This window comes from Corythoichthys intestinalis, chromosome 5, assembly GCF_030265065.1.
Source record: "Corythoichthys intestinalis isolate RoL2023-P3 chromosome 5, ASM3026506v1, whole genome shotgun sequence".
Classification (NCBI taxonomy): Eukaryota; Metazoa; Chordata; class Actinopteri; order Syngnathiformes; family Syngnathidae; genus Corythoichthys; species Corythoichthys intestinalis.
The window spans coordinates 60,448,679-60,463,914 of record NC_080399.1 but is presented as its reverse complement, the minus strand read 5'-3'; the positions used below and the strand labels follow the sequence as shown (position 1 = coordinate 60,463,914).

General features: G+C 40.4%; 1 protein-coding gene across 2 annotated transcripts in view; it reads left to right on the top strand.

Annotated features, from left to right (window-relative positions):
- plcg2 (phospholipase C, gamma 2) overlaps window positions 1-15,236 on the top strand; it is a 100,171-nt gene that overhangs the window by 75,303 nt on the left and 9,632 nt on the right. For both annotated transcript variants that reach the window (XM_057836917.1, XM_057836918.1), the window contains 4 exons: window positions 3,542-3,714; window positions 6,416-6,518; window positions 6,715-6,918; window positions 13,875-14,014. In XM_057836917.1, coding sequence (XP_057692900.1) covers window positions 3,542-3,714; window positions 6,416-6,518; window positions 6,715-6,918; window positions 13,875-14,014 — 620 coding nt within the window. The remainder of the gene's footprint in view (window positions 1-3,541; window positions 3,715-6,415; window positions 6,519-6,714; window positions 6,919-13,874; window positions 14,015-15,236) is intronic.

Here is a 15,236-nt window from a genome sequence, read left to right as displayed (position 1 = left end):
AAAAGCTCTTTGTCTGTGATTCCACTCGGTCAGCTTTGACGGCCATGCCAACAATGCAGGCTCCCTATTAATTGGCCCGCGCCCCGTGTCCCGTTAGTACCATTATGAAGTCTATGCTACGAGTTACATTTTGTGTGTGATTATCACTCAGCACAGACTTGTAAAGGCTAAAGCAATATTGCATATTCTCTCTGGCAAAGATAAGCAAACAAATATTACCATGTGTGCATGTGTTGGAACTGGAGAGCAGCAGCACATCTCATGAGTGACACAACCAGACACAGGCTACGATGATAATAATGATAATAATAATACTGATAATACATTTTCTTGAGCGCTTTTCAAGCCACACAAAGACACTTCACAAGAGAGATGGCGATATTAAAAAGATAAATGGTTAAAAGCACAATAAAGAGAAGTAAAGATATAACAGAGCTGGGGAAAATGGTGGGTAAGAAAGAGTGAACAGGTGTGTTTTGAGTCTGGATTTGGAAAGTGAAAGGGTAGATATACTGCAAAGATCAGGGGGCAGGGATTTCCAGAGCTGGGGGGCACACTGCTTAAAAGCTCTGGAACTAAAGGTGGAGAGACGGACTCAAGGGACGGAAAGGGGGAGGATAGTGGAAGAGCGAAGTGGACGGGGTGAATTGTTTAAAAAGAGTAGATTGCAAAGGTAGGGAGGGGCCAAGCCATGGAGTGCTTTCAAGGTAATGATGAGGATCTTGTAACTGATTCTTTGTTTGACGGGAAGCCAGTGAAGTTGATAGAGGATGGGGGTGATGTGGTGTGTGGCGGGGGTCTGAGCTGCTGTTTTTGGAGGGACTTGTTTGGGAGACCGAAGAGCAGTGAGTTACAGTAATCAAGCCGAGAGGTTTTTAGACTACTGACCAGGGTGGAAGCGGTATAGCGGGTGAGAGAAGGGAGGAGACAAGAAATATTGCGAAGGTGGAAATAGGCTAATCTGGTGATACGTTGAAATCTGACCGGAAGGAGAGCGTGCTGTCGAGGATGACACCCAGACTCTTAACCTGAGCAGAAGGAGAGATCTGTCCATTGTTGATGGTAATAGATGATGGTAATGGTTCCAATTAGGAGGGCTTCTAATTTTGAGCTGTTGAGTAGGAGGAAGTTAGAGGAGAACCAAGAGTTAATGTCACCTAAGCAGAGGGTGAGGGAGGAAGGTGGAAGGAAGGCGGTTGGTTTTAAGGAAATGTAGAGCTGGGTGTCATCCGCGTAACAGTGGAAGTGAATGTTGTGTTTGCTAAAGATAGAATTTAGGGGGAGAATTTAAATGATAAAGAAGAGCGGCCCCAGGACAGAACCCTGGGGCACACCAGCCGAGATAGGGAGGGAATTGGATTAATGGGGTCTGAATTTGACAAATTGTGTGCTGTCGGACAGGTGGGAAGTGAACCAGGAAAGGGGTGTGTGGGTGATACCAACAGAGGAGAGTCGGTCAAGTAGGATTGTGTGGGAAATGGTGTCGAAGGCGTTAGTAAGATCGAGGAGGACAAGGATTGATAATAGACCAGAGTCGGATGCTATGAGGAGGTTGTTTGCAATTTTAAGTAAGGCTGTTTCAGTGCTATGGAGGGGGCGGAAACCGGATTGAAACTGCTCGTAAATGTCATTGGTAATTAGGTGGTTATTGAGTTGGGATGGAGCATTTTATTGTGATTGTCATGTCATGATAACAGTGTTCGTTGACGAAATATTTTCTTTATCGTCATCTTTGACGAAAACAACATTGCGACTTACCCAGGAATTTATCAGTGTAAAAAACAAAAAAAAAAACCAAAAAAACTTAATTCTAATGGATTAAACAGTTTCACTTCCAGCTAAATGTCTTCAAAATTAAACAAGCAAACATACGAGTTGCCTTAAAGTAAGATTAAGTTAACGCCAGAGGCTAACTAGCGAGCTGCCTTGCATGACATGGTTTAGTCGAGTCAAAAACATTTATTAAAGTGTATATCAAAGTTCTAGTTACTGATTTCCAATATGATATCTTACTAGGATGTCCTAGCTATAATGTCTTAGTATAGCTGTTTAATGAACTAGTCAGTTAGTTTTATGTCTTCGTTTACATTCCACTCTATCAATGCATGAATAATTAAAACAAAGTTTCCTCCTTCAAAATAAACATACCGTCTTAATAAGCGCCTTCATACAACATTTTGTGAACGGACACCTTTGTTTTCCCAACCCTTTTTTTATTTGCTGTCAGTGTTGAACCCAAGGGCGTCGGTTTGCATAGGGACTGTAGGGACATAACACTTCTAACTTTTCAGGATGCTTAAAATGTCCCCACCAACTTTTACGCAACCGTATTTGCATTATATAAAGACTTCAATTATATATGAAATGACTTCATCTTCCCATGTTGTAAGGATAGAATTAACCCTACCATTATTAAGTGAATTACAGTACTTTTAATATGTTCAGACTTACATTGACCCCTCTTCCCTTGCTGAATGTTTCCCCCCTCAAACGCAAGTTTGATTGGCTGATGACTTGGCTCCCCCTACATTCAGACACGTGTTCACAGCTACTTTTACTCTTACTTGAGCAATATTATTTCGAAGTAACGCTACTCTTACTTGAGAAAAAGTTTTGGCTACTCTACCCACCTATGCGTTTAAATATTGCAATTTAAATTTGCTAATATTCTGGAAGTATTTAAAATGTTTCTTTAGTATTTAAAAAAAAAAGGTTTGAATCGAATTATATTATTTAATATTTAAAAAAAAAAAAAAAAAAAAAAAAAAAACCTTGTCAGAAATGTTCTTAATTCAAGAATAGATATTGTTCAAAACATTATTTGAAAGCATTTTTTTCTTGATTTAGGTGAAAAATGACCAACTTGTAGTTGTATGGCCCTAATAAGAACAAATACTGTTGTAATATTTACTTAAAGTAAGCGGAAGAATCTGACGCATTAATCTGTTAACCAGCCTTTAACACTCACAACAAGATCGAGAAAATTATTCGACTAGATTTAAGAAAAATTGTCAGATTAAGACGTTATAAATTTGCAGTGCGGAAGTTAAATACATTTGTATTGATTTATTTTGCATTGATAATTTAGCCTATCCATTAGTTTGGTTCACATTGGTGAGAAGTGTAGCCCTGACTGCTGTTCACCCAATCTGCTTGGTTTTATTAATGTCCCATCTCAAACAAAAGGTGTACATGGAGGGTATGCTGTTATATCGTCCCTACCAATATTGAGACCAAACCTACGCCCTTGGTTGAACTTATATGCTTTTGCCTTGATAGCTTGCTACATTTTTTAATATTTTCAATATAACTCTCCGCTGCATATCGCAAATGATTTTTGCCTCAATCTGCACTGGTATAGCCCCAAAATAAATCATGTAAAACACTCCTTTATACGTCTGCTTGCAATGGCTTGTTCCGTTGTAGTGTCGGCTCAGCAACTGTAAGTAAGGAGGGCTGAGCTTTTGCGAAAGGTCAACTGTGGAAATGAATTTGTAAGATAAAATAAAAACAAACATTGTTAATTCTTCTCTATTTTCAGTGAAAAATTGTAAAAATGGAAAGCTTAATGTTCTGACACTGCAGAACATGGAGGACGACAATCTGTATTTTGACTTGGCTGCAGAGTCTTTGGAGGAGTATTATGAATGGTATATGGTGTTGTGGAACATCACTCAAAGAGAGATGAGCAAGCAATTCAATATTCAGCAAGGGGCAAGTATTTCCATCTTAAATATTTCGATGAGAAATGTTAAATATTCTTTGTTAGTTTTAATCTTAGCCCCCTCAGCCGCATTGCAATTTCGTTCCTCACAAGGCTTCTCATATACTGGAAGGTAGATGTATACAGTGATATGTAAAAGTATCTGAACCTTTTGGAATTTCTCACATTTCTGCATAAAATTACCATCAAATGTGATCTGATCTTTGTCAAAATCACACAGATGAAAAAAACAGTGACTGCTTTAACTAAAACCAAGCAAATCTACACACACATTCAAAATGGGCCGAATAAGGCTTAATAATTGGATCCTAATTAGTCTTCCTTTCTCAGCTGCCTTGGCCCTTCCCACAAAAAAATCTCCAAACAAAAGACGATATCACACCCAGAATAAACTGCAGCTGTATGAAGCCAGCTAGCAGGCTACCTTTATTCTCTTGTTGCCATGTGACCGTTCTATAATTCTGTCAATATGTCTAGCGCAGCATTAGAAGACAAGACATGATCATCAATTCCGGTTGTGATGTTACAAGCAGAATTTTCTTTCCAAATTTTCTTTCTTCATGTAAAATTACGTTAGTGCACTTGTTTTCATTTTTTGACAAAGTCTCCATGTCTTAGCACTTTGAATGTATTTTCCGGACCATAAATTACTCCGGAGTATAAATCGCACTTGTTGAAAAATATATCATAATGAAGAAAAAAATTATTATTATAAATCATAATTTGGGGGGAAAATGTGTGTCATGTGCGATTTGTCTTCGCCAAGTAGCTAAACACAGTCAGTAGTGTTACTTCCAGGAAAGGCTTGCAGTATATTCTTGATAACCTCGACAATAGGGGTCGGGACCGTATGGCCGTTATACAACCACGAGCAAAAAGTATGGAATCACCATTCTCGGATGAGCTCTCACTCAGACCTTTTATTATGTAGAACAAACTCAGATAAAAAGCTTGAAAAAATAATGAAAATTTTCCAAAAGTGCAACTCCAGCATTCAGAAACACTAAAAGAAATTAATAAAAAACATTGTGGTGGTCAGTAAATGTTACTTTTATAGAGCAAGTACAGGGAAATAAATATAGAATCACTCCGTTCTGAGGAATAATATATGGAATCATGAGAAACAAAGAAATAACAATCAAAATACATCTCTAGTATTTAGTAGTACCACCTCTGGCTTTTATGACAGCTTGCAATCTCAGAGGCATGGACTTGATGAGTGCCACCTCTCTTTGATTGCAGTTGCCAGATCATCCTTGCAGGTCGGAGCCTTGCTGTGGACCATTTTTTTCAATTTCCACCACAGGTTTTCAATAGGATTGAGATGTGGGCTATTTGCAGGCCATGACATTGACCAGATGAATCTTTCTCCAAGGAATGCTTTAACACCTTTAGCTCTGTGGCATGATGAGTTGTCATCTTAGAAAATGACATATTTTCAATTGAAGGGATAAGAAAGCTGTCTAAAATTTCAATGTAAACTTGTGCATTTATTGAAGATTTAACCACAGTGCCTTTGCCTGACATGCAGCCCCATATTATCAAGGACTGAGGATCGCTTCATGCAGTCATCTTTGTAAATCTCACTGGAACGGCACCAAACAAAAGTTCCAGCATCATCACTTTGTAGATTGACTCATCACTGAAAATGATCATTATCCAGTCATTCACAATCCACGATTGACTCTCCTTAGCCCATTGCAGTCTTGTTCTTTTCTGTTTAAGTACCAATGATGGTTTCCTTTTAGCTTTCAAGTATGAAAATCCCATTTCCTTTTGGCGATTTTGCACAGTTCTGTCCTATACCTTGACTCCAGCTTCCTCCCATTTCTTCTTCATTTGTCTTGTTGTACATCTTCTGTTTTCAAGACATATGGCCTTTAGTTATTTGTCATGACGTTTGGATGTCTTCCTCGGACTACCAATACGCTTAACTTTAACAGCCTTGCCAGGCTGTTTGTACTTGGTCCAGATTTTTGATACAGCTGACTGTGAAGAGGCCACATCTTCGGCAACCATACGTGTAGCGTTACCTTCAAGAAGTTTGATAATCCTCTCCTTGGTCTCAAGAGACATCTCTCTTGTTGGAGCCATGATTCTTGTGAGTCCACTTGGTCCAGCTGCCCTCCAAGGTTTGATAACTGCACTGTTTTTAACTGCTGACTAACGAGCACATCTAATCTGAGGCGGGGCCCAATTAAGGAAAGGAAATTGACTGGGTGTGTCTGTATTTTCTACTCAAAATGGAGTGATTCCATATATTTTCTTCAGAAGGGAGTGAGTCTACATTTATTTCCCGGCACTTGCCCTATAAATGTAACATTTACTCACCACCACAATGTTTTTATTCATTTCTTTTAGCGTTTCTGAATGCTAAAGAGTTGCACTTTTGAACTAATTCATTATTTTTTTCAAGCTTTTTATCTGAGTTTGTTCTACATAATAAAATGTCTGAGTGAGTGCTCGTCCGAGACTGGGGTCGTACAGTATATCCGAGTGCATCAGTTTGCTGAAATGCCTCTTATGTTGAAGTGAGTTGAATAGATTTTACAGCCACAATATAACACTCGTATACTAAGTTTGCATTTACAGATTAAAGAAACGTTCCTTTTTACGTGTTTTTATTGAAGCTTTTGCAAATGATGATATCCAACCATCACTACAAGTAGTGACATATTTGTCCAACCTCAGATGAAGGCGCAAGAGGAAGTGGAGAAGAAAGCAGAGGTTGCTATGGAGATGTCAGACCTTGTGGTATACTGTCAGCCACGCAGCAAGGACAAGGACCGTTTTGGTAAATACGTGCTGTTAAAGTGGTCACTCATTACATAGTGAATCATCTTAGTCTAGTAGCTTTAGAAAATTATACAGCCGTACCAAGGTAGGAAAGTACAAACAACAGTTAATAAGCACAACAACTTATTAAAATGTATTCTTTCATGAGACTGCTGTACTTTGTGAAGATCATAAACTTCCCTCTGTCTTTCCAGACTACTACAACTGCAAAGAAGTTCGTTCTTTTGTAGAGAATAAGACACCAGGAAAGAGCCTTTCCTTGAGTTTCCTGCAGTACAATCACAAGGCTCTTAGTCGGATTTACCCTAAAGGCCAGCGTGTGGAGTCCTCCAACTATGACCCCTACCCTCTTTGGGCAAATGGCTGTCACATGGTGGCTCTTAACTTTCAGACAGCAGGTGATTATAGTATCTCGGTTTATCTGAAAATTGATTCATTTTAGAAGCAATGGTCACCAACCTTATGATTTAGAATGTTGATTAAGCCCATGAAAATGATTAGATTTTCCACTGTTGCATGCAAAATATACTGTAGGTATGTGTCTGTGTGGTTTGTCAATTAATTGCCGTTGCCTTTTCGTGTCAAACGTCTAAGAAAATGAGCATATTTGACGACGGTTTGAAGCTATGTAGATGTATCCCCATATTATACACTAAGCGCACAATTCATGCTTACCAGACGCACACTCATCATAGGAGAGCTGTGGCCTATACTACGAACCGAGTTCAACCTCCCCAGAAGTGATCCAGTTTACCATCGGGTAACCGGAGTTGACAAAACCTGGTTGTCTAGTTTGTGGTCAATCGGTGCTACGACGCTGATTATGAGGTTGATTAGTCGAACCTGTGTCAACCCAGTCAGAGTTACTGCGCGTTCACATAAAAGGGGGCGGTGACCAGAGTCAAACACTACTTGTGACGATGGCACGGGCACCTTACTTCACGGAGGAGGAATGCGCGATGATCATGCGGAATTATGAGGAATTAAAATCCACCCCCACTGCGAAATCCAACACCGCTTCGGCGAGTAGAGCGCAACGGGTCTGTTGACAGCGGATTTACAGATCGTGTGATTTGTGAATGCGTCAATATGCCAGTTTCTTATGTCCATGAAAAGAAATAAAGCCTGCTGTCAGGACAATAAAATAAGATTTGGTACATTAACAATAAGAAATAATTGTCACGCATCACCACACGAAACATGATGATTGTATGTTTAGTCCCCTTGACTGTACGAATACGTATGTTCTTTTTTTAGTTTGGGCCTAAAAAATCCAGCCCGACCCGACCCGAGTCCGATCAATAAACTTGATTTGCAGGCCCGAGCCCGACAACACCCCCCGCCCCCCCCCCCCAAAAATTATGTTATATTTGTGAGGACTCAGAAGAAGAAGGAAATGCGGGGATGCCATGCGTTGTTGCGTAAATAAAAGCCCGTCTTTTGTAACGATTTTTCACAGTTAAACAAGACTGTAAGATGCATATTCAATAAACATTTATATCTTTTATATCTGTGCGTCTGTCCTATCAGTGGATTTGACATTTAATTTAATCTCCTCGAGTTGGCAGAAAAAAACGCAAGTTTTCTCAATGTTTAAATAGTCTACATATTTCTATGATTATTATAAATGCATCAATTTGAAGCGTTTCCATACCCCACTCCGAATCGCACGGCATACAGTGTTCTTACGCAGATATTCAGCATCACCGATGGAATACATATATTGTCCCTGGCGAAAGAGCGCACGGACAGGCACACACAATCTGCGCGGTTGTGAGGGCCTGACTCGGCGGGTTACATTAGTGACGTCTGCCTAGATCAGTTGGCACAGGTAAAGAATTCCCTCAGCTGAAAATCTATATCTTTCATGGAGAACATCTTCCGGGTACGCCAGCGGATTCTGGCGGTCCCGAAATACCCGTGCCCTCCGGAGAGAGCCCCTCACAATCCGCGCGCCAATGTCGTATGGGTCGTCCAAGTACGCTGTCATTGTCAGGAGGACACGTCCGCGGAGGAGTGCTGTTTGTTTGTGGTTAATTGGAATCCTGATGTTAAGCAAGATCTAACTCTGACACGACCAGGTTTGGCGTGTGGCGTGTGTTGCCATGGCAACACTTCTCGGTTCCAACATATCCACCTTTCGTAGTCTCGCATAGCCGCGAACTTACGTCGCACGTGATAAAGTTACTCTCGAAGTTACCCTGCTAAGCCAGAAAACCGGCTTCGTAGTATAGTTCCACTGGCTGATTGCAAGACAACACAAGATCTCACCCTCAGACAATCAGAGGGAGGGTGAGAGCTGAAATATGACCTATGGAGTCCAATGTTGTTTTTGGTAGCCCTTTTAAATTTCGTCTTAGTGTTAGTAATTAATCATAATTAATCTGAGTCATATTTTAGTCATCACAAAATCTGTTTGTCTTCGTCTAGATTTTTTGACGAAAACTCAAGACTAATTTAGTCTAGTTTTAGTTGACTTTTACTAAAAATGTTTTCTCTAAAAATAAAATAAAAAATACACCCAAAATAAATAAATGTTTCCAAGTATTTCGAATGAACATTAACGGATGACCTCTAACTTTCGCTTTCTCCCCATTCTCCCTACTCGCGTCCCGCTACGTCACCGCTCCCAGTCTGATCGCCTCTTAAAGGGCCGGCGCTTAGTTACAGACATTACAATATGAATGTGGTTCTTTCCCTTCCCTAAAGCAGAAAAACTGGATTCCAATGGATTAATCAATTTGGACGTATGATGTCACTCCCAGCTAAATTTCTCCAAACTAAACAAGCAAATATACGTGCTCTCTTAAAGCAAGATTAAGCTAATGGTAGAGGCTAACTAGCTGGCTGTCTTGCCGAACTTGCACATAGCGGCAAGAGGAATCAAAATTGGATATCAAAGTCGTACTGTTATGGAATATTATATCTTACTAGGATCTCATCGCTATAACGTCTAAATACAGTAGTTGTTTTGTTAAGTCTTTGTTTGCAGTCACTTCTATGATACCCATTTCCCACTGAAACTAGTGGGTCAACGCTCGTTTTTTCCAAGCCAATGCACCCACAAGCAATTGGCATTTGGCACCTTTCCCATTGACAAAAAAAGCAGTGTTTTTTTTTTTTTTTTTTTCACCCGTCTACCCACCCCTCAGCCGTGCGTAAGGTTACGTGACGTCACCACGCAAAGATGCGCGTCGACAAATGCGACCGAATTCATTCAGTTCAAGGAAGTAAACAATGCAGAGCAAAATGGAAGCCTCTTTTCCGTTTGTTTTCTCTGTTTGCATGCATTTTACTGCCCTCAAAATGGTTGAAATGCAGCAAAGGATCAACACTCTTCTATGCTGAGGCAACGTAAGCGACGTGAATTCTTCTACTAGCTTTGCTGTGAGCATCGACGTAACTACGGTTGTGGGGCGTTGTTACAAGTACCCCTGGTGGTCAGGGGCCGCGAGTAACATAAGACGGCAGGTGTGCAAGGAGGAGGCAGTGACAAATCAAAATTGCAAATAAAAAGTTTATTTAACAGGAAAAAAAGGCAATGGACACAGAGCACACAAACATTTACCCAACCCCCTGCACGATGCAGCAAACACCAAATAAAAGTTCCAAAAACCCCCAACTAAACCTAGAACCCAAAACAACTGCCAAACTAAATCACTACCGTGGCAGGCACCAGTGTACCCCAAAATACATGGGTGGTGTTGCTGCTCTATCTAATGGACTAATAAAGAGAGTTAGTACCTACGTGAGGTGGGAGACACGATGTATACCTGCAGGTGTCTAACTAAAGTCCCTACCTCTGTGCTCTGTGCCAACCTAAAGAAAAAGACAAAAGAGATCATTAATAAACAAGTGGCAGAAAGCAAACTTCACAAACAAAATCAAAGTCAAAACATAACGCTTCAACAAACCAAGACAACCAAAATTGAGAGCTGCCACCGCCTCCCCTGAACCAAGCAAACAATTCAATTTATATAGTGGCAGGACGAACAGATGATTGGATGATTAACTAATGAGAAAGTGGTTCCAGCTGTGGAGGCCTTCTGAGATCACACAGGTGGAAACTACTGCAAAGGAAAAATACAGGTGAAAACCAACATAAACCAGTATAAAGTGAAAGGAAAAAACATACATACCTGAACAAAAGGATAAATTACTCTCCATCCGTAACAGGCGTGTTAAATGGGAGGCGACTGGAACGTTGCTATGACGCATCACGTAAGAGCCTACGTCACCACGTAGATTAGCGTGTTGACTGTTGACCCGGGGTTTTGCTTTCAAACTGCATGACGATCAGAGCCGAGGTGATTTTAATGCGGGTCGCTTGGCGGGTTGATTGACATGGGTCGAGGCGGGTCGCTGCACCTTTCCCACTGCCACCAAAAGCCGATTGTTAGTGGGTTGACACGGGTTTTTTGGCCAGTGGGAAAGGGGTATGAGTGAACTAACATTAAAGCCATTCTTCCTCTTTATGTAAACTTAACAGCCTAATAAGCACATACAACTTATTATTATTATTATTATTATTATTTTTCCTTGTAAACTTGTGTGAATGGACACCTACAGTGTATCACAAAGTGGGTACACCCATCATCTTTCTGCAGATATTTAAGTATATCTTTTCATGGGACAACACTGACAAAATGACACTTTGACACAGTGAAAAGTATTCTGTGTGCAGCTTATATAATTTATTTTCCCCTCAAAATAACTCAAAATATAGCCACTAATATCCAAACCCCTGGCAACAAAAGTGAGTACACTCCTTAGTGAAAATTGATGATATTAATACACAACTTGACAATTGTCAATATTTTGTGTGGCCACCACTATTATCCAGAACTGCCTTTACTCTCCGGGGCATGGAGTTCACCAGAGCTTCACAGGTTGCCACTGGAACGCTCTTCCACTCCTCCATGACAACATTGCGGAGGTGCCAGATATTTGAGACTTTGCACACCTTCACCTTCCGCTTGAGGATTCCAGAAAGATATTCTATTGGGTTCAGGTCTGGAGACATGCTCGGCTAGTCCATCACCTTTACCCTCAGCGTCTTCAGTAAAGCAGTGGTCATCTTGGGTTTGTGTTTGGGGTCATTGTCGTGTTGGAACACTGCCCTGTGACCCAGTTTCTAGAGTTAGGGGATCATGCTCTGCTGCAGTATTTCCCAGTACATGTTGGAGTTCATGTTTCCCTCAATGGAATGTAACTCTCCAGCACCTGCGGCACTCATGCAGCCCTAGACCATGACATTTCCACCACCGTGCTTGACTGTAGACATGACACACTTATCTTTGTACTCCTCACCTGGTTGCCGCCACACATGCTTGAGACCATTGGAACCAAATAAGTTAATCTTCATCTCATCAGACCATAGGACATGGTTCCAGTAATCCATGTGCTTTGTTGACATGTCTTCAGCAAATTGTTTGCGGGCTTTCTTGTGTACCGTCTTCAGAAGAGGCTTCCTCCTGGGGTGACAGCCATGCACACCAATTTGATGTAGAGTGCGGCGTATGATCTGAGCACTAACAGGCTGACCCCCCCCCCCCCACTTCTTCAATTTCTGCACAGCACTCCTGCGACGATCTTTCAAAGAAAGCATTCGGATGTGATGCTCGGCACGTGCGCTCAGCTTCTTTGGACGACCAACCCGAGGCCTGTTCTGAGTAGACCCTGCTCTTTTAAAACGCTGGATGATCTTAGCCACTGTGCTGCAGCTCAGTTTCAGGGTGTTGGCAATCTTGTAGCCTCGACTATCTTCATGTGCGCAACAATTCAATCTTTTAAGATCCTCAGAGAGTTCTTTGCCATGTGGTGCCGTGTTGGAACTTTCAGTGACCAGTATGAGAGAGTTTGAGAGCTGCACTACAAATTTGAACACTCCTGCTCCCTATGCACACCTGGACCTAGTAACACTAACGAGTCACATTACATTTTGGAGGGAAAATGACAAGCAGTACTCAATTTGGACATTTAGAGATGTAGTTTCTAAGGGGTGTCCTCACTTATGTTGCCAGGGGTTTGGATATTAGTGGTTATATTTTGAGTTATTTTGAGGGGAAAATACCGTATTGGCCCGGATATAAGACGACCCCTTCTTTTTCAAGACTCAAGTTTGAAAAAATACTTTTTGAACACCAAATTAATTTTTTATACAGTAAATAATTACAGTACATCCGAAACAAATGATTATAACAATACATTTGAGAGAAAAAGCATGTTATTTTGCCTCATTCAAATCTTAATATCTGAACATTTAAATATGTAAACTAAAGTGCAATCACATTCGTAAATGAATGGCTTCTGGTTTTTGAAAAGTAAATAAACCAATCTATTGTGATAAAACAACAAAATTGCCATAACTGCATTAACCATCAAAGTGAAGTCTAACTGTAACTGTAGTCTTGAAACAAATCTGAATAAGGAAAAACAATGCAATAAAATAATGCAAACTGGTTAAACTTGAGAGTAGCTGAGATCTGTCATGACAGAACATCGCTTCACTGATATCTGGCGCCATCTAGTGTCGTGAATGGGTATAATGTCTAGAATATAAGACGACCCCCTCTTTTTCAGTCTAATTTCAATGCAAAAAACACCGTCTTATATTCGGGCCAATACGGTAAATTAACTCTATATTATATAAGCTGAACACAGACTACTTTTCATGGTGTCAAAGGGTCATTTTGTCAGTGTTGTCCCAAGAAAAGATATACTTAAATGTCTGCAGATATGCGAGGGGTGTACTCACGTTTGAGATACACTGTAGGTATCCACACCCTTTGCTCTGCTGTAAGTGTTAAACTTGAATACTTTTGCCTCAGTAGCTTGCTACATTTATTTTCAATATAAACCCTCCGCTGCATATTGTAAATAGTTTTTCCTCAATCTGGGGGATGTGGCACTGGTATTACTCCAAATTCAATCACCTAAAACACTTCGTTATACTGTATGTATGCCTGCAATGGCGTGTGCCGCTGGAGTAGAAAAGCTGACCATAACAGTAACTCTGGAGGGGTGGAGGTTTTGTGAAAGGTCAATTTTACACAAAAATTCCCATCATGAGCTTTGTGGCTCCTCGGAACGAGTACATGTTCCTCACAAATGTAACACCATGTTCCAAAGGGGAATCAAACAAGTTTCCAATTAGTAAAAGATCTATTGCTAAGAAATATTGTTACGCAAGAGCAACAGTTTACTCTCCCAAACAGAAGTTTCGAATCATTTTCGTAACTTTTTGTTTTATTGAGAATTATATCTACAATTGTTCCTGTATATTCAAAACATACTCTATGTAAAATCATATTTATAATGGAAACAAATGAATGTATTTTTTGACTACCTGCAGATAAATACACCCAGCTGAATCATGCCCTGTTCAGTATGAATGGACGTACTGGCTACGTTTTGCAACCAGAACTTATGCGCTCTGATTGCTATGACCCTCACCAGCAGAAGAAAGACGTCAAGTACAACATTGTGATTAGGGTACGTTTGGTCACATACTCAAATACATGCTTTCAACAGAATTCCGTACTCATGCAAAAAAGATTTCTGTGCACCCAATCACCCCAAATAATGGGTTTTGGCATGTTTAGTAGGCTTTCCTCATATAGACTTTTTGAATAGGAACTTTCAGGTTTTGCGCTATTGCTGATTGGTATTTTGCAGAGGTGGATAGTAACACACTAGATTTACTCCGTTACATTTTTTTTGTTGTTGTTGTTTTTTTTTTTTAGAAAAATGTACTTCTAAGAGTAATTTTACCACTCCTTTTGATGATTTATGTATACTTTGGGTTGGGCTAATGGTCATGCTATATTGTGGTATGGAAATTTATCTGAACCTTTTGGAATTTTTCACATTTCTGCATAAAATCACCATCAAATGTGATCTGATCTTTTCCAAAATCACACAGATGAAAAAACTGTCTGCTTTAACTAAAACCACCCAAATATTTATAGGTTTTTTTATATTTTTTATGAGAATAGTATGCAAACAATGACAGAAGGGGGAAAATAAGTAAGTGAACCTTCACATTTAATATTTTGTGGCCACACCTTTGGCAGCAATAACTTCAACCAGACGCTTCCTGTAGCTGCAGATCAGTCTGGCACATCAATCAGGACTAATCTTGGGCCATTCTTCTCTACAAAACTGCTGTAGTTCAGTCAGATTCCTGATGTCTCGCATGAATCCCTGTCTTTAGGCCATGCCACAGCTTCTCAATGGGGTTTCAAGTCTGGACTTTGACTTGGCCACTCGGGAACGTGTATTTTGTTCTCCTGAAACCATTGTGAAGTTGATTTACTTCGTGGAGTCCCCCCATGAACACCATTCTTGGCCATAGTTTGACATATACTTGATGTGTGCACAGAGATATTGGACTGTGCCAGTGATTTCTGAAAGTCTATAGCAGACACTCTAGGGTTCTTTTTTTACCTGTCTGAGTATTCTGCGCTGAACTCTTGGTGGCATTGTTGGTGGATGGCCACTTCTTGTGAGAAAGCAACAGTGCCAAACTCTCTCCATTTGTATACTTTTCTGACTGTCGATTGATGAGCATCCAGACTTTTAGAAATGGTTTTGTATCATTTCCTAGCTTTATACAAATCAACAATCCTTGATCGCAGCTCTTCAGACAGCTCTTTTGACCGAGCCATGATGCACATCAGACAACGCTTCTCATCAAGACATTTCTTACCAGGTG